We start from the raw sequence: 27,050 nt of genomic DNA on the forward strand, positions 1-27,050 counted from the left end.
ACTGTTAAACAAAATTGGTTTATTTTTAACCTTGCAAGTGCTTCACAGTATTTCCCCATTCAGGAAAAAAGTGGCATTTTCTGAAAAGTGGACTTTAGAGCACTTACAGTAAGGCAGTTTTGGCCAGTTACTGGCATTCTTCAGTACACACAGCTTTGTTTGTTCTCTAGGTAATAAATAACAAAAGGAATAAATAAATTACAAATTCAGTCACGACAATTCTAGTCTATTCACCTACAAAATGAGAATCATGCATGTTATCCTGCAGCTTCTAGCCATACTATGCAATGCAAAGATGGTTGCCTCACTTTGGGGGGAAAGCAGAAGGTAAGTGTTCTTTGTCTTCTGCAGCTGTCCCCATTGTTTTGTTTCTCTAACACAGAGTTTAAACATCCCGTGTGGACATTTCTAATGGTACCTTGCTCAGATATCCTATGAAAAAGAAAACTACTTCTTGCTGTATTTTGAGGAGTCAGATAAGCAATGGTTTATCTGTTTATTTTGGGTATACGTGACACAAAAAAAGTGACTGATAGTAGTTGAAGCCGTATTTTTGGAGGCAGGTAAAGCTCAGGTATCTTTTTTCTGTTGCATGCAAGTTTCAATCTATTTCTTTCTGAAGATGCACAGTTTAATGCTGATAGTACTTCTCTTAATCTTTAAAGTCTCCTAGATTGCCTATTTCTAATCTTAGAAAATATAGCCCTTGTGTTTTCACTGCAAGTATCACTAGGAGAACAAAGGCCTAGTCCCTACCAAATGATCACGTGAAAACATCTAAAGAGCTACTCTACCAGAAATGTCTGTGTCATTTACAAGAATGGTCAAAACTAAGTGATGAAAAAATGTGAGCCTTATACTAGACATATGTTGAAGCCAGCCCAGAGGAAGCCACAAAGTTAATAAGAAGACAGAAGCACCTCCTCTACAACAACAGACTGAGAAAGTTGGGGCTGTTAAGCCTGGAGAAGGTTGTGTGGAGACCTCATAGTCCCCAGACCTTCCAGTATCTGAAGGTGTCTACAGGGAACCTAGAGAGGTACTCTTCATCAGGAACTATAGTGATAGCATGAGAAGTAATGCATGTACTCTGAACGAGGGGAAATTTAGGTTAGGTTTTAGGAAGGAGTTCTTTACTTTGGGGGTAGTGAGACACTGGAGCAGGTTGCTCTGGGACACTGTGGATTACCAGCCCTGGGAGTGTTTGCAGCCAGGCTGGGAAAGACTTTGAGCAACCTGGTCTAGTGGGCGGTGTCCCTGCACATGGCAGAGGGGTAGGGACAAGATAATCTTGAAGGTCCCACCTGGGACACCTTTCACTAGACCAGGTTGCTCAGAGCTCCATCGAGCCTGGCTTTAAACGCTTCCACAGACGGGGCATCCACAACTCCTCTGGGCAAGCTGTGCCAATGCCTCACTACTCTCACAACAAAGAACTTCCTCCTAATGTTTAATCTTCTTACCTCTTCTAATCTGTTCCCCCTTATCCAGTCACTCCATGCTCTGGTAAAAAGCCCCTCTGGATCTTTCTTGTAGGCTCCCTTCAGCTATGAGATGGCTGCAGTGAGGTCACCCCTAAGCCGCCTCTTCTCCAGGCTGAACAATCCCAATTCTCTCACCCTTTCCTCACAGGAGAGGTACTCCATCCCTTTCATCATCCTAGTGGCTTCTCCTGGACTCTCTGACAGGTCCCTGTCCTTCCTGTGCAGGGACCCCAGAGCTGGATGCAGTGCTCCAGGTGGGTCTCAGCAGAGCGGAGCAGAGGGGCAGAATCCCCTCCCTCCCCTGCTGCCCACGGGGCTCTGGATGCAGCCCAGGACACGTTTGGCTCTCTGGGCTGTGAGTGGCATGCCTGGGGCATGTCCAGCCTCTCACCCACCAGCGCCTCCAAGTCCTGCTGGGCAGGGCTGCTCTTGGTCTGCTCATGCCCAGCCTGTGCTGATACCGGGGGTTGTCCCTCCCCAGGTGCAGCATCAGCACTCGGTCTTGTTAAACCTCATCAGATTCCCATGGGCAACTTCTTGAGTTTGTCCAGGTCCCTCTGGATGGCATCCCATCCTTCAGGTGTGTCATCAGCACCACTCAGCTTGGTGTCATCTGCTAATTTGCTGAGGGTGCACTCAATTCCTTTGTCTATATCATTAATGAAAATATTAAATAACACTGGTCCCAGTATGGACCCCTGAGGGATGCCACTTGTCACTGATGTCCCCTGGGACTCTGAGCCATTGACCATTAACCTCTGGATGTGACCATCCAACCACTTTCTTATCCATCTATCAGTATGGAATTGAATCCATCACTCTCCAAATCAGAGAGAAGAATGTTGTGGGGGACCGTATCAATGGCTGTACAGAACTCCAGATAAATGACATCTGCAGCCCTTCTCTTGTTCCCTGATGGAGTCATTCCACCACATATTGGTCAGGCCCTTGCTCCTTATGTTTTGGTGGTTATTACTACTTTAACATTCAGATCCAATTAAAACACGTTTAATTGTGTATCTTCAGTTAGAAACCATTCAGACAGAAGACATGATTCTTAGAGAAAATACATAGCAGACAAAACTGGCCAGCAGTCCAGCTCCCCAGCATACCAAAGGCTATGCAGCTTGAAGACGGTGCTAGCAACTACAGTTGGCAAAGTATGCTCTCAAGTGATGCTATCATGTCTTCAAATTCAAGAAAGATATGCCTTATTTCTTGGTCAGTGATAATTATAAAATCAAGACTTTTTTTTGAGTCATCTGTTTTGTAACTGATGAAGTCAACAGCCCGCTATTCTGAAATATGACTCAACAGCAAATCATCAGAGCTGTGTGGCCTGAGGGTGTATAGAGTGTACTGTGCAATCCAAGACAAGGTGCAAATAGTTCTGTGTACTGATTGTGAAACAGCTTTTGCTTTCCAAAGAGTGCTCTTCTGTCCCTCAAACCTCTCAATAAAGGATAGCAGAGAAGATGTTTTGATTTCCATGCCTGTCTCTGAAGTTTATGCTCCCAGCTGTCACCTTCAGTGATGTGTTTCAGTAGCTGAACTGCTTTTACCTCCTCTCCTATATAAATTGTGTGACGTAGTATCTGCTTCAATGTGGTTTTTCAGAAACATTTTTACTCCAAATTTAACATGGAGGTGACAAGTTTGCAAATTTTTGTACTATCTTGGTTCTTGTAAACAATGTTGATGAATATATGTCCCTTTGAATTCCCAGATAATCTGTATAGTGGATGCAATAGTGGTGTTTCAGACTTTATGAATCATTTGCAATGAGATTTTTCTGACTTTTTTTAATTATTATTTTTATTTCTCTAACCTCAAGTAAATTCAAAACCCTAAAGCTGGATCTGCAGCAAATCATGTGAACCTCATACAGTATGCTGGAGAAGGCCCATGGGTGTATGTACATCACTCAATGAATATTCTTGCAAAAGTTGTTAAATTGTGATTATCATAAAATGATAGAATCACCTAGGTTGGAAAAGATCTTTAATTATGTGAAAAATGTTGCCACTCAAAAGTCAGTCAGAGACTACCATCAGCTCAGGTTTGCAGACAGTTGATGGCAAGAGTTCCATTTGCATTGGAAACTTCAACTCAGTCTTTTCTGCCTGTGGTTTTTATTTTAGACTCTAAATAATGACAACAACCTCTGGGAGAATCTTTAGGACCTGAAATAGTTTAAGTCTGATTGCTTCTCTAGCAATCAGACTGCTTTCCATGATTAATTCTTCTTGCCTGTACAGGTTTTTGGCTCTGTTTTTACATTCATTTAGAAGTTCAGAAATATATTTCAATGTAAATTTGTCTAACATCAGAATACTTGGTAACTACTAGGAATACGATAAATATCTGCTTTCGTAAATTCCATTAAATGCTTCAATATATCTTATAGGTCTAGCATCTAAGGGTTCTCACTCCTACTAACTTTAAGGAGAACCTGTCAGTCTTCAACCCAAGATACCAGAACAGATGTTGTTACTCAGATGTTTGCAGTCCTCCATCGGTAAGGAGATGGAAAGGCATTCTGCAGCTACAGTGAGGAACAAGCTGATTCTCATTCATTTGCCGGAGCAGTAGATTTTAATTTTTTCCCATTGCTGACATTACTGTCATGCTGAGTGGTAAGAAAATACTTCATAGAAAACTGTACAGGAACTTTTCAAGAGTTGCTTGCTTAGCATGAAGTATCAGTAAGATGAGCTAATTACAGATGAAAGAGTTGCTTTTGAAGAGGCTACATCAAATTTCAAATACCCTACAGAGACACCAAGCCTAGGGATAGCTTGGAGGGTGGCACAGCGTCTCGCTGATGACAGCCCTTGGCAGGCGAGTCACAGCGGTTGGAGGGCGAGCCCCTCACTCTGAGGAGCGAGCCCCAGGCTAGGGTGGTAGAGGCATCAGCAGAGGCGAAGAAGCAGGACGGACTCTCCGTGTGGGTTCCATGAGCAGGTTTATCACAGATGAAGGATCCAGGCATGAAAAGCCAATTTTACAAGAGGGTCCAGAGGTTTTATACTCAGGGAAAGGAAGGCAGGGGATAAGGGTAACAACCAATTGTGTAAGGCAGTAGGGGAGGGGTTAACTAGGAAGTAGCCAATGGACATAACTTGTAGGAGGGATCACAGGGAATAACCAATGGGGCATCATGTTACACAGAACTTTCCAGAACTGATACATATGCAACTAAGGGGATAAATATTTATGGCTTTCTACATAAAACTAGGGGAGAACAGAAACCAACCAACTTGTAATAAGCAAATTAAGGAAACTGAGGATTATGGGAACTCACCATCACCACAGAGGTGATCTTAGACATTGGTGCCTGACCACCAGGACTCAAATGCTGTCGTTCCCTCTGGGGTCATAGTGGCTATAGCCACTTGCACCGCAACACAGTTCAGCTTTCCAGAATTTCATAGACCTACCGAATACATTGAAAGGAATTTCTGAAGATCATCTATGATGTTGTCTTCAAAACAGGGCTTTAGATTAGGTTATCGAGACGTCCTGCCAACAGTGTTGCATATTTCCAGGGAAGGACATTCTACCTTTTCCCTGGGTAACCTGTTTCTTGTTTAATAGTTGTCACGGCAAGTGTTGGGCAAGCCTGTGATCCCTGAGCTGGTGAAGACTTGATAGCTAAAAAAAAGTCAATTTATTGTCTCAATAACAACTTAGTACACATGTAAACTGAACATAGAATAAATGGCACCCGAGAGTTGGACCAAATTCTATGTCTTTCTCATCCAAACTGCAGATTTCTTAATCTTGTGGAATCAGATTACATTTGTTTGGACTCCTGCGGTATTTGTATGACGTAAGGGGGTCAAAGAGCGGAGGGCAAAGCCCTGCCCGCAATGAAAACCCATACGTACCTCACACTGCAGGAGCTGCAATCTGCCAACCAGCTCAGCTCAACAAAGAAGGTGCCATTGTAGAGCAGAGGCAAGAGCATTAACTTGGAGAGATGCAGAGAGAGATTGCTTCAGAGAGGATGAATAGTTCAAATGTAAGGCCAAATTGCAATAAGTTACTGAGAGTAAACAAGGCAAGTCAGACTTCATTGCTCCTTTATTCCTCTGCTATCTACTACTGCTACCTGTGAAGATTAAGTCACCAGTAAACTTTTTAAACTTGATAAGTCATTCTACAGTGCATCAGTTTTTAATATATACCAGTGGGTGCTTTAAGGGAACTTGATTTCTATTAAGTGATGGCCTTACACTTACTGAAAACTAGAAGTTTGATGGTATTTAGAACTGAGCACCAAAACGACGAGTCGCTCTAAAAAAAAGTAGGCCTAACTGCAAGAGTATTCAACTTGGCAAGCTGAAGAATAGTAAGACAGCTAAACATGTCTGTTTTTTCTAGCAATGTAAGTTATCCTGTTACCAAGTAATACCTTTATTTATGAGTCTTCTTTCAACTCTGGAAAGCATTTATGCTTTTATCCAGGCTTAAGAGCAACACCATCAAAGTCAATAAGCTGAAATCATAAAGATGTATTGAAGTGCTACATGCATTTGAGATGTGCTGCTGTATCTTTGTCTTTAGCTTTACGTATTGGGGAGTGCAACCACTGTCTGAATAGGAGACTGCAGATGTTCTCTGCATATTATTGTTTCATTCTCTTCAATAACATGACCCACCAGAAGAGCATTTGTATGCACAAAGATCTAAAAAAGGGGAAAAGACCTGGCTTATTAAGTCTTCAAAGTTTATTTTAATGTAATTTTAAACAACCAAAAAATTTAATATTAGGCAGCTGTTGATACGTCTCAGTACCGCTGTGAAAGTGAAACAGAAAGCTTGAAGATGCTTCCAAAATACTGGTCTATGGTTTAAATAAAAACTCACATGTGATTTTAGTATAGTGCCCAGGACTGTACTGGAATATTTTGTTTGACAGCTCTTCAGAAAAAGCTTTTTACAGGGGAATAAGGGAACTGAATGCTCCATCTCCAATAGACTGTAAACTGAGCAGCTGGAGCGCGTGGGGGCCCTGCGACCCATGCACCACTCAAAGGGTAAGTTGTCCTTGGAAGTCTTTGTTCCAAAGTCACAACCAAAGGGATGATATCTGTCTGCCTGTTGGTTATGAGAAAATGTCAGATTTCAGCTTTTAATACTGGTATGTTCATGATTTGATGAAACCCAAAATAATGTCAGATTTGAAGCCATAGAGTAAGAGAATACTACATCCAGTTCTGCAATACTGCTCAAGTATTCTCACTCAAAATATTTTCTTCATAAAAATTACCTATGTTGGCCATGTGGGTGTTTTTGTTTAAAACATTATTTTTCAATTTATTTTTATTTTTTTTAATTATTTTGTTTTTCAAAAGCAAATGTTTATTTTCTTTGGGGAGTTCTTTTAAGACTTTAAAAAATCAAAGACTTGAAAGCATACAAAATATAAACGATGCATTTCCACACTGGAGTGAAATAAACAAAATAATATAGTAAACTAAATAGTGAAAAATTAGCATCTCTACATACTAGCTAAGTATTATTAAACATAATTCTTAATTCAATGTTATTTTAAGCATGAATTGTGCCTATGGATTTTCAACAAAAAAATTCACCAAAGACGTTTCATTTTAGAAAGTTCTAAGTTCAGCTGGAAACCCTGAATTTCTGGTAGAGTTCTCTTTTCTCTCTGAGCAATATTAATAATGTTATTTGCCTTTCAAGTTTCGCTCCAGACGTATTGAAAGATTCGGGCAGTTTGGTGGAAGAGCATGCCTGGAAGCCCTAGGAGACACACAAACCTGTAAAACCAGTGAAGTCTGTCCTGAAGAACCAGAACCAGACTGTGGTACTGACTTTCAATGCAGTTCGGGTAAGTTTTGTTTTCATGCCATAGCAAGTAAAGCAGTAACTCAGAAACCACATTTTACTTCTGTGAATACGTTGTATCAGCCTCATGCTAGCATTTAAAAACAGTCCATGGACAGGTGGGTTCAAAGCCACAATGCCAAAACCACAGCAGCAAAACCACTTACGAAGGGGTACATTCCTCTCATCTTCCATTTTAATTTGCACCTAGTTTAATTTCATCTGTAACTTCTACTCCATGATTAGAAGCTGACCATGCTGACCATATCCTTTCTTCTAGCTTAACTGCCCCACCTGCTATTGAATCACTAGTTTTATGAAAAATCACCAGGAAAAAAAACAGGACTGAAGGAATTTTAACAGAATGGATATGGAAGTTTAGTGATCTAACTGGTTTGATAGATGTTAGTTGGAGACCAGAATGCATCTAGATCCAAAATAAGGTATAAATTTGTAAAGTAATACAAGGCATATGAATGTAGTGCTCAAGATTCATCAGAAATCAAAACAAAGTAGGAAAAGTTAATAGTAGTAAAACTAGTCAAAACAAAAAGAGAAAGATAGTAAATTAATTTGGAGTTCCAAGACATTTTTTGTATTGTTTTTAGCTCAAATACTGAAAAGCGCAAATAAAGCAATTCAAAATTAGAACATAGACCCTTAACTACTAGTTCACCAGCGTTGTGCGGCATTTACAGGTGAGGTTGATGGTATCAAAGTGTTGTTTTATTATGCTATGGCTAATTTACCAGTGTCTTTAAATCCTGTAGGAAAAAAAAAAGAGTCGCTGTAAAACTTGTGATATGTAAACCCTGTTGCTTTAGAAATCACTATAGTTTTGGACAGTACATATTATTCATATAATATTCAAATAATAAAGTCCAAATAACAACAATTTAAATTATTTCAAAAGAATTCTTTGTTGATGTTTAATTGGTATTTTCCTGTATTCTCTTAATACAAATAAGAAAATCCCAACCAACCTAACAATTGAAGTTTACTACAGCACCATCTAGCATTGAACAATTTTCTTCAGATGACAGCAGTTCTCCTGCCACTTACTTTTCTCAGTCATCCTACTAGCTTATATGTCAATACAGTAATATGCAGGGGTTTTTATTTGAAAGTGGCAGAGTATAGGATTTTAATCCCTCCTGACAATAGTAGAAATATACCTAGGGGAAGATCTTAATAAAGAGTAGCTGAGGGGGCCATTTAAAGTCCATCTTGACAAAAATGCATTCATGCAATGTTTTATTCCTTGATCAGGTCGATGTATAAAGCGAAGACTTGTATGCAATGTAGATAATGACTGTGGAGACTATTCTGATGAAGATGACTGTGAATCTGACCCACGATCACCATGCAAAAACCATGAAATTGATGTGTCTGAAATTGGTAGGACTGCAGGACACGGGTATGTAGTAAAATGTAGTACTAGGTCTAGTGAAGAATTTGGGACTGACTCCAAAGCCAGCTGAAAAAACTTGGACACAGTGACATTCCCAAAAGTGGAATCTGAATCATGGTAGCATTTGTATTAAGAAATGCTATGTAGCCTTTGAAAGAACACTTAACTACCATTTTATTTTGTATACTTGGGAGGATAAAATGTGCAGACAGTGTAAATCAATCATAATGTTAGTAAATAGAGCCCTACATAGACATCACATGAATAAACTTACATATTATTTAAATGTAAAGTTTATAGATGTATAGATTTGTTTCTAATGATATTTCACAACTAATCAGTAATTTCCAATTACTTTACTAAAATGCATGTCTAAAAGAGAGAAAATATCTCTTGACTACTTATACAATGGGATGCCTTAGTGCAAAAACACTTTGCGTGCAGCTTTTTTCCAGTATTGAATTCTCCCCTTCACAGATCTTTGTTGTTTACAGGAGCTTTCATCATTAATCTAAGTTGAAAATGAATCTTTCTGCTCTCAGACCCTTCTGGGTTTCTTTCATCTCTAACAGAAAGAAAACGTGACATATTGTTTACCTATAAATAGAGTTAGAAGGCAGCAATCCAAATTGAACAGAAGATAAAAGTATACTACAGCATCACCATGTGTTTAATGAAAAGTATACATCCTTTTCATTTCATTTCTTACTGTGCAAGAGCAAAAGTGCTGTGTTTTTTAGCATGGGGAAGTAAACCAAATATATAAGCAATTTAAAAAGTTTCTATTACAATCTATTACTAAAATCTACCATGATAAAACGTAGTATAGAGACTCAGTAGCGATGCTGGTGATTGATGATTTGTTTACCACTTTCTACACTCAGACAGGTACACATATATTTTTCAGATTTAAATATTGGAAATTAAAAGATTGAAATGTATGAAACAGGCACAAAAGGGCAAAAAACTTATACAGAATCCTCCAAGGAGCAGTTATTTTTGGAAATATTTCTTGTACATCAGTATATAGATGCACAGAGCTATACAGCTGTTGTGCCTGCTTTCCTAGTTTCGTAAGGGTTTAGATTTCCTCTCTTATGCTCCAAGAAATGCCGGTATTCCACTAGGTCACACCCTGCAAAATGAGACAATGCTAGGAGTAGCTGTATATTCATTCTAAAGTTTTGATGGATGTTGATAACCAAGTTATCTACCAGCAAACAAATATAAATTATTAAAAATATATATACATAGTTGAGATGTACATTTTAAATCTACAAGGAATGCTTTCTCACATGTACTGGTCAAGAGCAAATGTTCTTTCTCACAAATATATTGGTCAAACAAAAATGGTTTTTACCTCCTTTTATTCCTAAGGTTCTCACCATGTTTGATGTTTAATGTTTTATTTGTTTATTTCTCATACACGTTCCTTCAAGAACTTTACAAAAGACGTATCCTTATCTCCAATACTCAGAGGACAAGACCACAAGAGATGAGGCAAGCTGCCTGGATGGAGCAAGATTCAGTTTCACAGCTATAATCTCCATCTCTTACAAAACATGACTCTTCTACTCTTCATACCATTGTCTACAGGTCATGTGTGCTGACATCCCCTCTTTTGAAGTATAATTTCTCTTGGTTTTTTCTTGTAGAATCAATGTTTTAGGAATGCAGCCACTGGCCAGCCCATTTGACAATGACTTTTTCAATGGTCTTTGTGAACGGGTGCGTGATGGGAACACACGGACGTACTACCGCAAGCCGTGGAACGTGGCTGTTCTCACTTATGATGTAAGTTTAAGTCCTTTGAAAACTAGGATGTGTTTAATTGAAAGTCAGGTCCTGGCATACTCTTGGAAGACTCAGCATATCTCTTGAGTCAGGCAGCAGCTTTTTAGGCTCAAGCTTGTGCTAACGTCTGGAGGAAAACATCTTATGTTAACATTTACTTCAGCAGTTAGGCTCAGTTATGCCAGATAAATTGCCGCATCTTCGTTGCTGCACCCTTGCACAGTAAATGAAACTATCTTTCTGGAAGGTTTAAAATATGAGCAGAGGAAATGAACAAAAGATGTACAGAAAGGATTATGATACCCAACTTTTACTACGTAGAAGAGCAAATAAGCTACACTTTCAAGGACATGTAAAAGCCACTGATAAAAAGGCAGACATAATATTACAATATTCTTGTCCTACTTGTTTTGTCTAATCAGTGCTGATTTTCTTCTTCCCACTGGGGAAAAAAAATCTGTTAGGCTTTTAAGTTTCAGACTATGACTTTCAGTGAAGTTTGAACACCAAAAATGTTGATCGTTGAAAAAAAGTCAGATACTTTTCAGAAATCAGAGCATAATTTTGCCTCCTAGATTACTGTAAGTAGGAACTTGATGAAACAAATACAATTTAAACTAGGTCCTTCCCAAAATGAATAAATCTGACCCAGAGATCTCTGGTTATATTTGATTTTGCTGTATAACAATTTTCAGTTGCTAAAATGTGATGTTCTGCTAAAGTATGCTAAAATAAACACTGAAACAGGTATTCTGAATTAGTTATTGTTTTCTGTAAGAAAAGAAGGCAGAATCATAATTCTGACTTATTTCAGAAGTCAGGAGCTTTTAGCAAATCTTAACTGTGTTTTAGGAAAGAGAGACTATTATTCCTCACATAGAGTCAGAGAATCTCCTGAGTTGGAAGAGACCCACAAAGATCATTGAGTCCAACTCTGGGCCCTGCACAGGACACCCCAAGAGTCACATGAGAGCATTGTCCAAATGCTTCTTTGAGGCTTGGTGCTCTGACCCTGGAGAGCCTGTTCCAGTGCCCAATCACCCTCTGGGTGAAGAACATTTTTTAATATCCAACCTAAATCTCCCCTGACACAATTTCAAGCCCTTCCTTCACTGGTCACCAGGGAGAAGAGATCAGTGCCCTCCTCCACCCCTCACAAGGAAGTTGTAGACCATGTGAAGGGATTGTTGGCACACATAAATTACTTTAACAGTGTTACATGCTGAGATTTAATACTTACTAAATTATAGCCATTGCAGTTTTCTGTTCACTTTTGAACCACTGAACTGATCCAGACGAGATAGTTTGTGGAGGAAGTGCTATTTCCATTTGTTTTGGTTTAAAAGGAAAAAGAGCTGTAAGAAAATGCATTGATATCCTCTGTAAAAGGTACAGCTTTAAAGTGCTACATAGATTTTTCTACTACTGCCTATTTTGTTTTCTCATACAACCTTTTCTTTACAGACAAAAGCAGACAAAACTTTGTCATCTGTGTACTACAATGATCGTGTGAAAATGCTACGAGAGGTTTACATAGAAAAACAGAAACATTTTAGTGCTGGCGTCTCTCTGAAATACACACCTACTGATGGAAGTAAAACTCCTTCAGAAGGAAATTTCAAATATGATTACAGAAAGAATTATACATTTGGTTCCATCCTGCAAAGCTACACAGAAAGGGTGAGTCAATTCTTCTAAAGGTCTTAATGTAACTATTTTACAAATTGTATGGTTTATGCAGTGTTAGAATAAGGCAATAATAGTCTAAGTATTCTAGTCAGCTGGTGCTCTTCTGTCATTTATTTTAAAAAAAAGAAATACAAGTGACAGTAGGGTTAAGATTTCAGACATGGCCAAAGGGCAACTCAAAGTATCTTCTTTTTCCCACTGTTCTATCTTTGACTAGCAAGCACTCTCATCTTCATCAGGGGCTTGATGTCAGAAAGGATCAAGACCTCTGGTCTCATCCTGATTAAAGAGCACTCTGATCTAGTGCAATGTGGGCAAATTAGATCGAGTATTGTGATGAGAAATTGCCACTGAGTATGCCTACACTACATAAACACAAAATAAATTTTAGTAACAACTGAAAGATCAGATCTCAGACATTTGGGTACATCCGGACAAATAAAATAGCCAGGACTAAAAGGCACAGGCACTAGCACTGGTGCACAATAATTCACAGTTTTAGCAGCATGCTGCCGTGACTTTAGTCAGTGCTAGCTCTCATGCTCTCATAAGCAATGCCCATCCTGCACTTCCCCACAGCATGTTTGAAGGGAATGTTCTTGTAGACAGTGTGGAGAAAAGCAAGCCCATTTTGGGATTGCACACAAGCCATACCACTACCTGCCCTTTGAAACAGCGGAAAGACCCTACCCCATTTTATTTGACAGTAAAGAAGTAGCCTTAGCATTTAGTGAGGTCAAAACAAGATAGACCACAAAAAGTGATGCTAGACATGTTGTGGTTGAATCCCAGCCAGCAGACAAGCCCCAGGCAGCAGCAGGATCGGGGAGTGAATGGGAAGGGTAAAAATAAGAGAACTCATGGGCTAAGATACAGCCAGTTTAACAGGGAAAGCAAAACCCATGCAAACAAGCAAAGCAAAACAAGGAATTCTGTCACTGCTTTCCACGGTCAAGCAGGTGTTCAGCCATCTCCAGGAGAGCAGGACTCTATCACGTGTAATAGTGACTTGGGAAAACAAATGCCATCACTCCAAACATCCCCCCCTTCCTCCATCTTCAAACCACTTTATACACAGACCCCAATGTCATATAGTATGGAAAATCCTTTGGATCAATTTGAGTCATCTGTCCCAGCTGTGTCTCCCCCAACCTCCCAAGAACCTCCAGCTCCCTTGCCAGCATAGCAGTAAAAATAGCAGAAAAGGTCTTGCCTGTGTGTAAGCAATGTTCAGCAATAACAAAAACATCTCTGTATTATCAACCCTGTGTTCAGCACAAAACCCAAACACAGTCCCATGGTAGCCATTGTGAAGAAAACTAACTTTACCCCAGCCAAAACGAGCACAACATGACATTATGGCCTAATCCAATAGCTGTGTGCTAGTAGAATCAACTGATCAGGTCATATACCCTTTTCCACCCTACCTGCCAAAGTCTGTGATTACAATATGCCATCATACTCAAAGCCTATCAAGCCCATAGAGCTAAAATATACCATGTGCAAGGAATACTAGGTTTGCCTCAACTATTAAAATTTTCAGGTTTGTCAGTCTTGTTGTCTAGGACCCATTCAGAGCTCTGGAGGTCAAACAGATATAAGGGAAAGCGAAGCTAAGTTTTATCACTGATGAATTAAAATAATGCTGAAGGTCTGCACTATTAAGATAAGCTGAATCCAGCACTGCCTTTGTTGTACTGGTATGAGTTTTCTTGGGATGGAAACAAACCATTTGAACCTCAAACCACAGATGCAAAAGATCAAACTCTATGGCTCAGGGGGTTTTACTGTCAGCCTATAGTCTAGTGACTTGTGATAGGAGTTTTGGACTCAAATTCTTGCTCAGAGATCAGTTCAGAAAATGAGTCACAATCTGTCACAAGCAGAGTTCTATCACTGCAAACTCATGTGGCTGCAGGCTTGTGGAGTGGCAGTTCCTGCATGAGAACCCTCCGTGGCTCACATGAAAGTTAGTGTCAGAAGCCTGGAGGTGCCGGGAGGCACCTGGAGAGAAATAATTTGTGCATGCTGGTTGGAAAGAATATGGCACCTACAAAAATCTCACAGTGATTTAGAAGCCTGAAGATTTCTGCCAGTCTTAAGCAGCATCTGAGTCAGCAGTTTAAGATCCATTAAATGGTGCTGGATAATGTGGTGGTCAGGTCCTAGGTCCCTCTTACATATCTCCTTTTGGGCACTGCTATTACGGGAGTCATAAATACTGCAAATAATAATGGGGTTTGGAAGGGATGTGTTTCCTTAGAGTCTTAAGTGCAACTATTTCACAAGATTTTATTTCACAAGTTATGGGCAGTAGCTAAGTCCTAGTTTAGAACATGATATAAAACCACCTGGAGTGTAATTTACAAAAATATCAGTTGCTATACCTAGCCTTATAATGTATGTATGGGTCAAATGCATCAAATGGATTTTTTTCCTCATTAATTTTCATTTTATAATGTTGTTTTGGAGATTTTTTAATTGGAGCTATGCCCTTCTTTCTGGCAGTCAGGAAGGTTTTGTTTTTAATTGGAGCTGTGCCCTTCCTTCTGACAGTCTGAGAATAACAGGGAAGTGATCCAAAAAAAGAGAGAACTTAGGTCTGCTCTGACTTTATAAACAAAGAGGAAACTCCATCTGACCTGAGTGGGCAGCTCCTGTTCTTTAGCAAGCCATGTACGACTACTTTTCAATGTTATAAAATCAGAAAGCCACTTTTCGGTAGGCATTGTGCTTCAAGAGACCTGTTATCAAATAGATCACAAAGGCTTTGCTGAAATGAGTAAGAGAAGAGTTCTGCAAAATTAGAAGAACTAAAATAACTCCCTTGCTGCTTCCTCAGTTTAAATCAGAGAGCTTTTTAATTTTTATCAAACAAGTTGGTCCCTCTTCCATAATGCTAGATTGAATGCCATGGTGAAAAGCACTGCAGCTTCTTTACAAGTAAAACAGAACAGATTTTTGTTGTAACCGCTTGACTCTGCCTAGCAGGCTGCAGCTCCCTGAGAGCACAGCGGGGGTTACCTAGGGCAGAGCGACTGGTCGCATCCCAGAGTCCATTTCAGACAGCCCCACGATGTGGCTCCGGCAGCTAGCAGTGTTACAATGCAGTGGTGGTAAAAGAGGTGGAGAAGGGTCTCTCATGAGAGTTTGAGATGGCTTTATTCACAGGCTCTCCCGATGCCCCCGAAGGCAGAAAGAGACCCCCGTGGTCTGGGCGCGGGGTGATTTTGTCAGGGTCCCTGGGGCGGTCCCTGGGCGGGGTTGGGGTACAGGAACCAATAGGAAAAGTCTGAGGGAGTGGCCAAGGCTAGGGCAGGGAACAGAGGGAACATGGCATCGCAGAATCAGGGGGTTAACAGGTTACCACAGATTTTCCTGCCATGCGGCATACCAGAATGACACTCTCTTCTTTTTTCTTCTCCCTTCATTCAGAACCAAACCTTTCTTCATATAAAAGGACAGATTCAGCTGGGAAGATTCCAAATTCGGAGTCGTGATATCCGCCTCAGAGATAGTTTCCTTGATGATTTAAAATTTCTGCCTACTGAATATGACAAGGGGGAGTATTTCAAATTCCTAGAAGACTATGGAACTCACTATGCGGTCTCTGGAACTGTAGGAGGAAAATATGAACTGGTTTACGTGCTGGATAATTACGCTATGTCTCAACTAGGTATGCTTTTTGTTGGCTTTGCTATGCTGATTTGTCACCAAGTTCTCAGACTTTCAAAGAGATGTGGGATGGTAGATCTGTGCATGTGGAAAAATACTGAGAACAGGACAGTTCAGTGCATGCTGCTTGTGACACACCAGTGACATTACAGAATTACATGAATTAACAGAAGAGTCAACATTTGTAACTTACAGAATTATTTGAAATCTCTGTTTTAAGTCTGTGACTGAGAGGGGTAAAAAAACCTTAAACAAACCTCGTGAATAATTAGCAATAATTGCATGATTCGCTAGAGATCTCCAAAGACTAGAAAACCCACCTAAACCTTAAATCCTATTTGCTAGTTGGTACCTTTTTGTGGTACAATCACTCTAAGAGTATGGTGGTGACAAAAAAGAAGGAATAAATTGAAGTGCTCTCTAGAAACCATATGGAGCGCTTAGGTGTGTTGAAATTGATTTTATAGCTTTCAACATTCACACTGGAGTATTCCATATCCTGATTAAGATAGGAGAGTAAAAAATTAATCGTCCTTCACGTGCAGTTAAAATACAGGTGGGTTTGTGCTGGATTAAAGTGATCACACTAGAATAAAGTGAAAAAAGGCAATTCTCATATTGATTTTGGAGATCAGAAAATAAGTACCTGCTGCATGCAGCACCGATAACAATATTACTCTCAAATATTCAAGCTATGCAAAGGGACATGGGGCAAATATGTCACTTATATTTCTCACTATTAGTCTGTTCAGCACCTCAAAATTGTGGTTCTGGATTTTTTTTAAGTCCCAATTTTTTAAGTCCCAATTTCAAGCAAAATTCTTTCTTAAGAACTTCCTTCACAAAAGTGAAGTTTCAGATAATGTGTTTGAGTTCAATAAGGATAAAGGAGGTGTTGGAAACAGTAGTGGGTAGAAGAGGATTAGAATTCATAGAAAAAGTGTAGTTTTAAGAGATCAGTGGCCCTGATTACCTTTTTGGGGGAAAGGAGCAGAGAAATATAATTAAGATTCGGAGAGAGACTGGGAGAATTCAGTAACTTAGCACGTAAAAAGAGTAAATATTAAGCAGCTGCAAAAGACAAAATTTCAATATAATAAAAGGAAAAAATGGTCCCTAAAGGGACACCTGCTTTCAACTAGATAAAGGAAAACAGAAATCCATTTTTGGTATTTTCCTAATCACCACAAATCTCACCTGCATCTGTTCAGGCACTTCAATTACAATCATTCTCATATTGAGTACATAAACAAGAAAAAAGTAAAAGATAAATGGGAAGAAAAAAGCCACAATCATTTCCAATAGCCCTGAAATGTATTTTGTAAGAATAATAATGTCTCGGTGTTTATGCTCATTCAATCTATCTAATTACCTTTAGTAATTATTTCTACTACCAATTATTTCTACTTCCAGGAATCACTGTAGAAGATGTGAAGAAATGCCTTGGCTATCACTTAGATGCCAATATTGCATATACAAACATACAAGCCAATTTTAGTGTTGATGGTGGTAAATGTGAAAAAATGCATGTGAAGGACAAATGTAAGTATATCCTTGGTTTACATTATGTCTTTTGCTTAAGGAAAGATAATACCAGTTGCTTCCTCTGAATAATCAATATAGTTATTGCTGTTAGGGAAAAGACAAATCCAGTAGACCAATACAGGTGGGATTCACATTCTTCCATGCTCCCAAGTCAAAACATGGAATGTGTTCCCAGCATGCATACACATGAACACACTTACATGACGCATACACACATATATACATACAAACATCACTGGCCACGCGAATAAATACAGACAAAATACAGACAGCACTCAGGCAAACACAAATGGCACCAGTGGCTTCATCCTTTTCTCCTCTCCATCTGATCAGGGAGAAAGTCTTTTAGTGGGCAGAACCACAGGATAGCTGATGGTTGGGAGGGTCCTCTGGAGACCACCTTGTCCAACTCTTCTGCTCAAGCAGGTTCATCTAGAGCAGATGTTCTCCCCAGGCAGCACAGACCTCAGGTATTTCAGTCCCTCCACAATATACATATATAATCAGTACAGATAACTCTAGCAGCTGACCTGAAATATCCAGTTGAACCAGCAATTGCATCGTTAGCCTCTCCTGTTAGTGACAGAGATATATAACACCAGGCCCACAACTCCACTACCACTGCTGGTGCAGACTCCCTGACACACACACACACACACACACTCTCACACTCTCACACTCTCACGCTCACGATGTCTCCAGTGAACGCCTTAGGTGCTCGGTCTGCCCAGCAATTGGCCCTTAGATCCTCTTACTTCCAGTTGCCTTAGAAATACACTCATATGCAAACAGGTCTCAATCAACCCCAGGACCATGAGGTCTCTCCAGTATTTGGCCTAGATACCCTGGCCACTCCAGTAGCCAGCTCCTCCACTTGTCTTGCTCTGGAGACATAAAATCATAGAATGGTATGGGTTGGAAGGGATCTTAGAGATTATCTAGTTCCAACACTCCATTTTGGAAAGGGATTCAGTGCACTAAATCGGGCTGTCCAGAGCCCCATCCAGCCTGGCCTTGAACACTTACAGGGATGAGGCATCCACAGGTTCTCTGGGTAATTTGTTCCATTGCTTTACTCCCCTCTGGGCAAAGAACTTCCTCCTATCATCTAATCTAAATCTCTCCTCTTTTAGTTTAAAACCATTCCTCCTTGTTCTGTCACTATCTAACTGAGTAAAAAAATTGCCCTCCTCTCTTTTTATAAGCCCCCTTCAAGTACTAGAAGACGGCAATGAGGTCTCCCCAGAGCCTTCTCTTTTCCAAGCCGAACAACCCCATCTCTCTCAGCATGTCCCTCACAGGAAAGGTGCTCCAGCACTCTGTCCATTTCTGTGGCTTCCTCTGGACTTGCTCCACAGGATCTACATCTTCCTTGTGCTGAAGATCCCTGAGCTGAACGTAGGTGGGATCTCATGAAAGCAGAGTGGAGGGGCAAAATCTCTTCCCTTGCCCTGCTGCCCATGGTACTCTGGAGGCAGTCCAGGACATGTTTCACTCTCTGGGCTGTGAGTGTTCATGGCTGGGTCATATCCAGCTTCTCACCCACCAGCACCCCCAAGTCCTTTTGGACAGGGCTGCTCTCCATGAGTTCTCTCACTTTTCTCTCAGGCCTGCTATTTCCTGACCCAGGTACAGCACCTTGCACTTGGACTTGCTGAACTTCATGAGGTTTTTGTGGGCCCACTTCTCAAGTTTATCTGGCTGTCTCAGGATGGAATCCAATCCTTCTGTTGTGTTAACGGCTCAGTTTTGTGTCATCTGGAAACTTTCTGATGGTGCACCTGACCCCACTCTCTGTCACTGATGAAGATAGTGAAGATCATTGCTCCCAAAACAGAGCCCTGAGGGACACCACCCGTCACTGGCCTCCACCTGGACATAGAGCCATTGACCACAACCCTCTGGCTGTGTCCATCCAGCCAGTTCCTGGCCTGACACTAACCGTGCCATAATCAAATCTCTCCTGATGGGAGAGAGTTTTTAAAGTCCTTGCCAGGAGTCTGAGAGATAAACGGGGACTCACAGCTTTCACTGCTTCTTGGTAGTTGTTTATTAAGTTGTATCAGAGAAAAACAGTCACTAGCATGATCCAGACATAGCACAAAGCAGAGAATGCAGAAGAAAGCCCAATTATCAAGATTTACACAGCCTTTTAAAGATAAATTAACCAATGGTTACTAAAAACGTACATTATTTTTACTTTTCTACCAATTATTTAGTAACACAGCCAGGAACGGTGGAATTCTTTGTCCAATCATCCCAAACTACTTTTACTGCAGAATATGGAGTAGTAGAAGAAGAAGAAGGTTTGGAGAACAACAACAATCCTCCATTTTGATGTTTTTTGCTTTTATCTATTTACTACATTAACAAACTCAAAACTTCTAAATTTTTCACCCTATGACAATCTTACATAATAGTCTATCACCTAATTTACACTAGTATAGTTTCTAGTTCTTTTCTAATAATAGTCAGTTTTTTCCACGGACAGAGGTCAAGAGCTGTGTTGTTCAGGGGGATGAAACCCCTCAAAACAGGCAGAGAAATATTCTCTGCACTCTGGGTTCCCACACTGGCCCACCAACAAGTCCACCCTTCAAATCCGTATGTCTCCAGTTGGGAGATAAGGAAGTCATATGGGACTGTGTCAAAGGCCTTACAGAAGGCCAGATAGATGACATCGTTGGTCATCCTTTGCTGACTGTTGTTGTCAATGCATCATGGAAAGCCACCAGATCTAGGCCACAGTAACAGCTGCTCTGGTACTTGGCTCCCAAGCCACTTATCCTATATTCACCCGCTAGTCTGGCTTGACACCTGCTAGTGATCACACACTGGCATATGTATTGTCACTGCTCCAGTTATTACCACTACAAACACCAGGTCCCTATCAGCCCTTGTCCAGCTCTAGATGCCGGCACACAGAGCTCCATACACATGCATGCATGTAGAATAGAGTCCCTTTCCCCTAGGAAACAACTAGAATGGAATTTAATGGTAAGCCAGGACAGACTGCAAAGATGGACAGTACATAACAGACAAGCTCACAGATCAGTCTTTTTCTACATGCAATCAGTCCCTTTTTTTTTGCCTTTATCCCTTTATTCTCTCAAGTTTGTTCCTCCCAAAGTCACCTTGAACCCCCCCTAACCTTTTCAGTGGCACTCCTCTAAATAGATGCTAAGTATTTGAGTTGTGTAATGCCATTCTTTGCATCCAGAGACACCTTCCATTGACTCATCTTGCTGTTGATTCACCTTCAGCCCTATCCTTATCCTGCAGGGCTAATGGCTCTGCTGGAATAGGCCTGGGAGGAGTCAAAACAGGGGCTGTCTTTCTCTGATTATCCTATTTGTGTTTCCCTGCCTGTCATGGTTCCCCTCTGCTCCTTTATGTGTCTGGAGATGGGCTTTATTTCACATGGCATAAAAATTGCAAAAGGGAAGATTATTTACTACTAAGTGCAGAAGAGGCAGTTATTTTCAGTGCTCTGCTCTTGTATTTTAATTATGAAGCAAAAGCTCCTACATTCTAATCCCTGCCCTGTTTTGGTTTAGCTCAGGGGATACAGTAGAATTACTCATTATCTTTTGCTTGTTATCAAAGGACTATGATCCCCATAATGTATCTCAGTTTGTCCTATCCCTTCTTTTCTTTTGAGATCTAGGGTTTTCTAATTTAATTGCAAAATAAAATACTTCCTCCCACATGAGAGGTATGAGCAAACAGATACTGAATTCTGCTGCAACCAAGAGTTCCCTCTATAATCATTTTACAAAGAGGGCCTGGCTGCACTAGGGGTACAGATGTTCTTCCAGATGCATGGACATTAAACATCCTTCTTCTTCATCCTCTCTTCCTTTTTTCTGCAGCAGAAAGGAATGATACTGCTGTCATTGATGATGTCCTTTCCTTAGTTAATGGAGGGAAGATTGACTTTTCAGTTAAAATCAAAGAAATGTTACTACGAAGATCCAAAGTGGTTGATGTAGAGGATTATATACAGTGGGCTAAATCTTTGGTTGATGCTCCAGCAGTGATACAGCAACGGGTCAGTATAGCTTCTTCAAAGCTGTGGCTTCTTACAGTTTGAAAGCTTTTGTTCTAAGATGGAGGTGAGACTCCAAGTTTATCATGAACTTTCATGCATTTTCTTCATCTTAACCGTTTCTTCAGATGTTTACTCTAGTGATGGCTATATCAAAAGGATTCAGAACTTTGGAAAAGCATGTTATGCATGGACTTTTTTTCTTCTACAGCCTTCTCCAATACATACACTTGTTCCAGTTAAGATGAGAGATGCATATTTAAAGAAACAAAATTTGGAAAGAGCAATTGAAGACTACATTACCGAATACAGTGTGTGCAAATGTGAACCCTGCAAAAATGGAGGCACCCTTGTGCTGGTAGATGGAGTCTGTACCTGCATGTGCTCAAGTTATTTTAAGGGAATCGCTTGTCAAATTCCCAAATCTACATTAGTGAAAGGTTAGTAAATACCCAAATAAACTAAAATGAGCACAGTTGTTGTTAACAATATGCTGACAAAATGAGCCTTCATAAGAACAGAAGCATTTCATTGCACTTCCTTATACCTACTGCTGTCAAATCTCAAGGGCACGGTGTGGAAGTTAATGTAAGCTACTGTGTTCTTTCCATAAAGAAGATACTTTAATTTGGAGTTCATTGTCCCACATACACTACTGTGTCTTGGAATGACACAAAGTTCATTTAAGTACACAGGAGGATTATTGAAGCATGGTGCAGTACTGGTAAACTGATTTCAGGCAAAAGCAATCTCACCATGCCTTAAACTATTTTGTCTTCAGTTTTCTGCACAAGCTTGGTGTTTGCTAGAACGTGATCATGTTTCACAATTACTGTGCTAGTTTAATATTAGGTTGGTCCACAAGGGTAAAAGGGAAAAGAATGCAGTTCCACAACTGACAATGTAAATAATGTACTGTGCAGTACATTCATTCTCTGTGGCCAGGTTTTTAACACACAGGTGCTCAAAATGGGCCTTAGAGCATGTTTCCTAGTATGACAAAAATGTTGAAAGCCCAGGGCTCTTAAGCAGTGCCACTGACAAGCGCATTTTCAAAAGCCAAATCTTTGTGATGGCTTGTGTGCTGGAGGCTGCAATGATCCACAGGGTCACCATAACTGAGTTGAATCATGGTATACCTTCAAAGAGGTAGATGAAGTAATCCTGCTTGTTGTCTTAATACCAGTTGTGACTGATGGAGGCTGGAGCTGTTGGAGTGCCTGGTCCACCTGCATCAATGGACAGAGCACTCGAACTCGCCAGTGTAATAATCCTGCACCAGGACCTGGTGGCAGACCATGCCAGGGAGAAAGCATTGAAAAACGGCACTGTGAAGAAGGAAAATAGTTATGGTCTTCAAAACCAGGTAATCAGCCTCTTTAAATGGGTTACTGCAATTTAGAATAAATGCTCAGCCAATATTTGAGGCATTTCAGAGACGCAGTTGATGAAGTGATGAATAAATTCACTTTCGTATTTCAATTAAATCTGTGATTTGATACAGCTGATCAACCACCTTTTATCAAATTTATGAATGGTTAGATTTGTATTTGAGTGTTTTGACAACTAATGTTATATTACAGAACTCAAGATTAGAACAGAATTCTGAATAAGAATAGACTTAAAATACAGTTCTCAAAAAAAACCAGATTTCATCTCCAGTCAGACCACCCATCAAAAAGCTTATGCCTTAAAGAGAGGGAACAGACATGTTTTCCAGAAAAAAAAATACTAAGACAGTTCAGGAGACTGAAGTCTCTTACTTGATAAATAGAAGTCTCTTACTTGATAAATAGAATGCTTAAATCTGATAAAGCTAGTGTTACAGCAGATTTGAAACGTTCAGCTTGAAGAAATATATTTTAAGAAATGTCTAGGAACATCTTTTTTCACAGGTTTTTTGGTTGGTTTTTTGGTTGCTGGGGTTTATTGAATTATTATTGTTATTATTATTAGATTATATACTGAAAAGCAAAACAAACAAACAAAAAAAAACCAAGAAAGAAAGGAAACAAACAAAACATAACAAGATTTTGAGGATGTATGCTCTGGTCTCTAATCTGGCAAGGCAGACCCATATTTCTTCACCTGCTGAAAACAGTAATAGTTTTCGTGCCCAGAAAAAAGTGTTTGGGTTTTATTCTTAACATGTTGCCATAAGATTCTTACCTTCTGAGAGGCCACAAGAGGAAAAGAGGTGGAAATACAGGGAAATATCTTGAACGTTTCCCCACTGAAACTACTTGATGATAAGACTTGCAAGATGTCCTCTACCTGCACCAAAAATATCTATCAGAAGATTCCTACTGCCCTCTCTCAGCTTCAGTAGAGCTCAGCTACATCTAATATTTCACCTGTGAAGCACCCTGAAGAAAGCATGGCCAGCAAGACTTAACAGCCTTACAGACACCTTCCTACAGCACCACATCTCCAGGCTGTCAGAGCTACTTATTCCAATAGTTATTCCACAGGTGGAAAACATAACACTGAGAGAAGAATATGATACAGTTCTGGAAAATCAAGAGTAGTATCATGGGGACAGGTGTAAGTATTGTAAATTAAACAAACCAGCAAGTGGCAGATTTTAAACAGACTGAAGACTGGTCCTTCACACAATGGGCATACCAAAAGTAAATATGCATTTTAAAACCTCAACACAAAGAAATGGAAGGTTATTAAAGGTAAATAATCATGTTCATTCAGGAAGTCTCTTAAGAATCAATTTTTGCAGGATTGGAAACTATTCTGGGAAAGTATTTCTATGTGTTCCCCTACTCCGGGACATTCCCTAGGTCAGTGCTATTGCCCTCTTGTTAAATTCAGGGTATGAAGTTAGCCTTTGCTTGATTCAATTAAGTCGGTGTTGCTAAAATAAAAACAAATCTCGTAAGCAGCCTAATTTTATTCCTGCACTGTATCATTAACATGTTCCTGTTCAGCCATGAGACCAAACACCACAATGATTATTCATGACACACACATATTCACCAATGTTTCCTCTGGTATGGCAAAGAAAAAAATATTAACCTAACTAGCTTCTGATATTTGTGTGGTTTCAGACATGTGGAGTACTAACTCTCAAAGCAGAAGTCTGAAATTTAAGTCTTCTGAAAATCACACTATGAGTTTTCATTCATCCTTCACAAAATCACAGAATCTCAGAATGGGTCAGGTTGGAAGGGACCACAGTGGGTCAGCTGGTCCAATCTCCTTGCTCAATAAGGGTCATCCCAGAGCACATGGCACAGGATTCTGTCTAGATTGTGCTTCATTAGAATTCTTTTACATTACAGTCATACCTGGGACACAATAAAATCATGATCTTCATGAGCTGTGAGAGTAAAATTTCTTTTAAATTTTGACCAAATATATATGTTTTAGCTACTATTTCCTAACACTTCTGCACTATTTTTTCTTTTTTTAGAAAACATTAATGGATTTCAAACCAATTCCACGAATCACAGTTTCTGCTGGCCAGCTAGCTACCCAAGAACAGTCTAATGGCATAATTTAAAAGTACCTGCAGCTTAAATGATCTGTAATCAAAAAAAAGCAATAAACAATGAACATATTAACAGAGATGTGCTGATACAGTAGCTGTGGTCAACCTTTTGTCTGTGGCTGTCATTAGAACATGAGTACTCCACCTTTGTTAGTCAATGGCATATTGGTACCCCTTTATCTATGTTTTTTTCATAATTATTTCTGGTTATGTTTTCAAACTGATTTTCAAGAATTCAAATCCAGAACAAGTATAAGAATAATCTATATAGCATCAGTTGATTGATGGTATATTGTTAGAAAAGAACTTTGAAGAGTCATTATCTTCAGCAAAATGGCCTTGCAGATTTATTTCAGCCCTACATTTCACATCTAACTCATGCCATTAATCTCCAGGATGTTTATGAAGACATGCAGTTTTACTAGAGTTATTGCTCTTGCTCCTCCCAGTATGTGCAGAATAGTCCAACACTGTATCTTGACTGTGTCAATGAGTAAAAGATTTTATGTAAAATCAGAGGCACCTAACAAAGGGATAGAAGAATTGTCATATTAACATCCACATTTTTAGCAGAACTTCCAAAACAAGGAAACAAAGCTGATGCAGTCATGTTGTCACTGCACCTACCTGTCCATCTCCCTCAGTGACTTCTGAACACAGCAGTCAATTACTGGAAAATTTGTTTAGGGTGAGGAGGAAGGATAGTTCTCAACAAGGAGAAATTAGCGTTCCCTTTGAGGGAAAGGTAGCCATGTTAACTTAGCTGTTGTAACTGCTGGACTCTGTCTAGCAGGCTGCTGTGGCCTGAAAGCTCAGCGAGGGTTCCCTAGGGCCATGCGATTAATCGCATCCCGGAGTCCATTTCGGACAGCCCCGCGATCGGGCTCCAGCAGCCAGCAGTGTTACAACGCAGTGGATGGTAAAGAAGGTAGAGAAGGGTCTCTCATGAGGGACTGAGATGACTTTAATCACATCTTGTCCCTGCAACGTTCAGAGGTAGAGCGACACCGTGGTCTGGGTGCGGGATGGTTTTGTCAGGGGCCCAGGGGCGGTTCCTGGGCGGGGTTGGGGTACAAGAACAAATAGGGAGAAACTGAGGGAGTGGCCAAGGCTAGGGAGGGAACAGGGGAACGTACAGAGTCACGGGGTTAACAAGCCGCCACATTTAGCTATACTACTAGACATCAGAAGACTCCCTTGGAAGCAAGATATAAGGAAACAGTTAATAACAAAGATATATGAAGGCTCAGTGGTTTGGAAATACAGAAACAATAAATGTCATCAGATAAATGAGACTGGTCCCTCGCATATTGGCAGTCCAGATCTGGAAGAGTCCCTTGCAACATTCTTTACCTTCCTCCTGCCCACAAGTGACTCTAAAGACTTTGAGTACCCAAGATTAACCATCACAAAAGAAAGCAGGAGAGAGAACAGTGAATCACAAAATCTACTGTGCTACAAAAATCAGACCAAAAAATGGCCTTTCACTGGTCCTGCCACCATGAGCAGTCCCTTCAGACCACAGGAGTGGCAACAGGTTTCTGCTAATAGGCTTCCAATAATTAATGTTCCTAAGCGCAAACACAGGATATTCCCAATGGGCGGAACAGGATGCACATGCACCTAGCATTCCTGCAGTCTTCCTGGGACGCTTCAGAAAGCCTCAAACCTGACAGGCTTTTTACTGCACTGTGGACCTGCAATAAAGCACCTCTTGGTGAAGATCTGGTATTACTGTCTCACAGTGGGAGAACTCTCCACCAAGAGTAAAGCTATCAGATATCAGGAAAGCTTTAACAGACAGAGTAAATCCTAAAGAGCTGGACATGGAAACATTCCTGCTTTAAAAAAAAGTACAGAGGATAGGCCTAGGGTAACCTACCATAATCTAAGAGTTAACACTCAGTGTGAGCAGACACAGTGACCAAACATCTCTCTGATCAGCAGATTTTTTTCCTAACAGCAGAATTCTCCCTGTCCTGTCATTAAATGTCATTAATAAATTGGTCATGTAAGATATGCAAGCCTTACTGATCTCCTTCCTCCTCT

General features: G+C 40.2%; 1 protein-coding gene across 2 annotated transcripts; it reads left to right on the forward strand.

Moving 5' to 3' along the window:
* The first annotated feature begins 219 nt into the window (after nucleotides 1-219).
* C9 (complement C9) lies at nucleotides 220-25,078 on the forward strand. 2 transcript variants are annotated; one of them, XM_048291563.1, is made up of 12 exons: nucleotides 220-327; nucleotides 6,409-6,526; nucleotides 7,194-7,341; nucleotides 8,607-8,754; nucleotides 10,404-10,542; nucleotides 12,007-12,222; nucleotides 15,667-15,907; nucleotides 17,320-17,448; nucleotides 21,324-21,502; nucleotides 21,711-21,939; nucleotides 22,686-22,865; nucleotides 24,924-25,078. In XM_048291563.1, the coding sequence occupies exons 1-11, from the start codon at nucleotides 242-244 to the stop codon at nucleotides 22,844-22,846; spliced, it is 1,794 nt and encodes a 597-aa protein (XP_048147520.1). In that variant the 5' UTR covers nucleotides 220-241; the 3' UTR covers nucleotides 22,847-22,865; nucleotides 24,924-25,078. The 2 variants fall into 2 exon arrangements, with proteins under 2 accessions (XP_048147520.1, XP_048147521.1); XM_048291564.1 differs by having other exon boundaries at nucleotides 222-327; nucleotides 6,433-6,526.
* The last annotated feature ends 1,972 nt before the right edge of the window (nucleotides 25,079-27,050 follow it).

The sequence above is a fragment of the Corvus hawaiiensis genome, chromosome Z (genome assembly GCF_020740725.1).
Source record: "Corvus hawaiiensis isolate bCorHaw1 chromosome Z, bCorHaw1.pri.cur, whole genome shotgun sequence".
NCBI classification, from domain to species: Eukaryota; Metazoa; Chordata; class Aves; order Passeriformes; family Corvidae; genus Corvus; species Corvus hawaiiensis.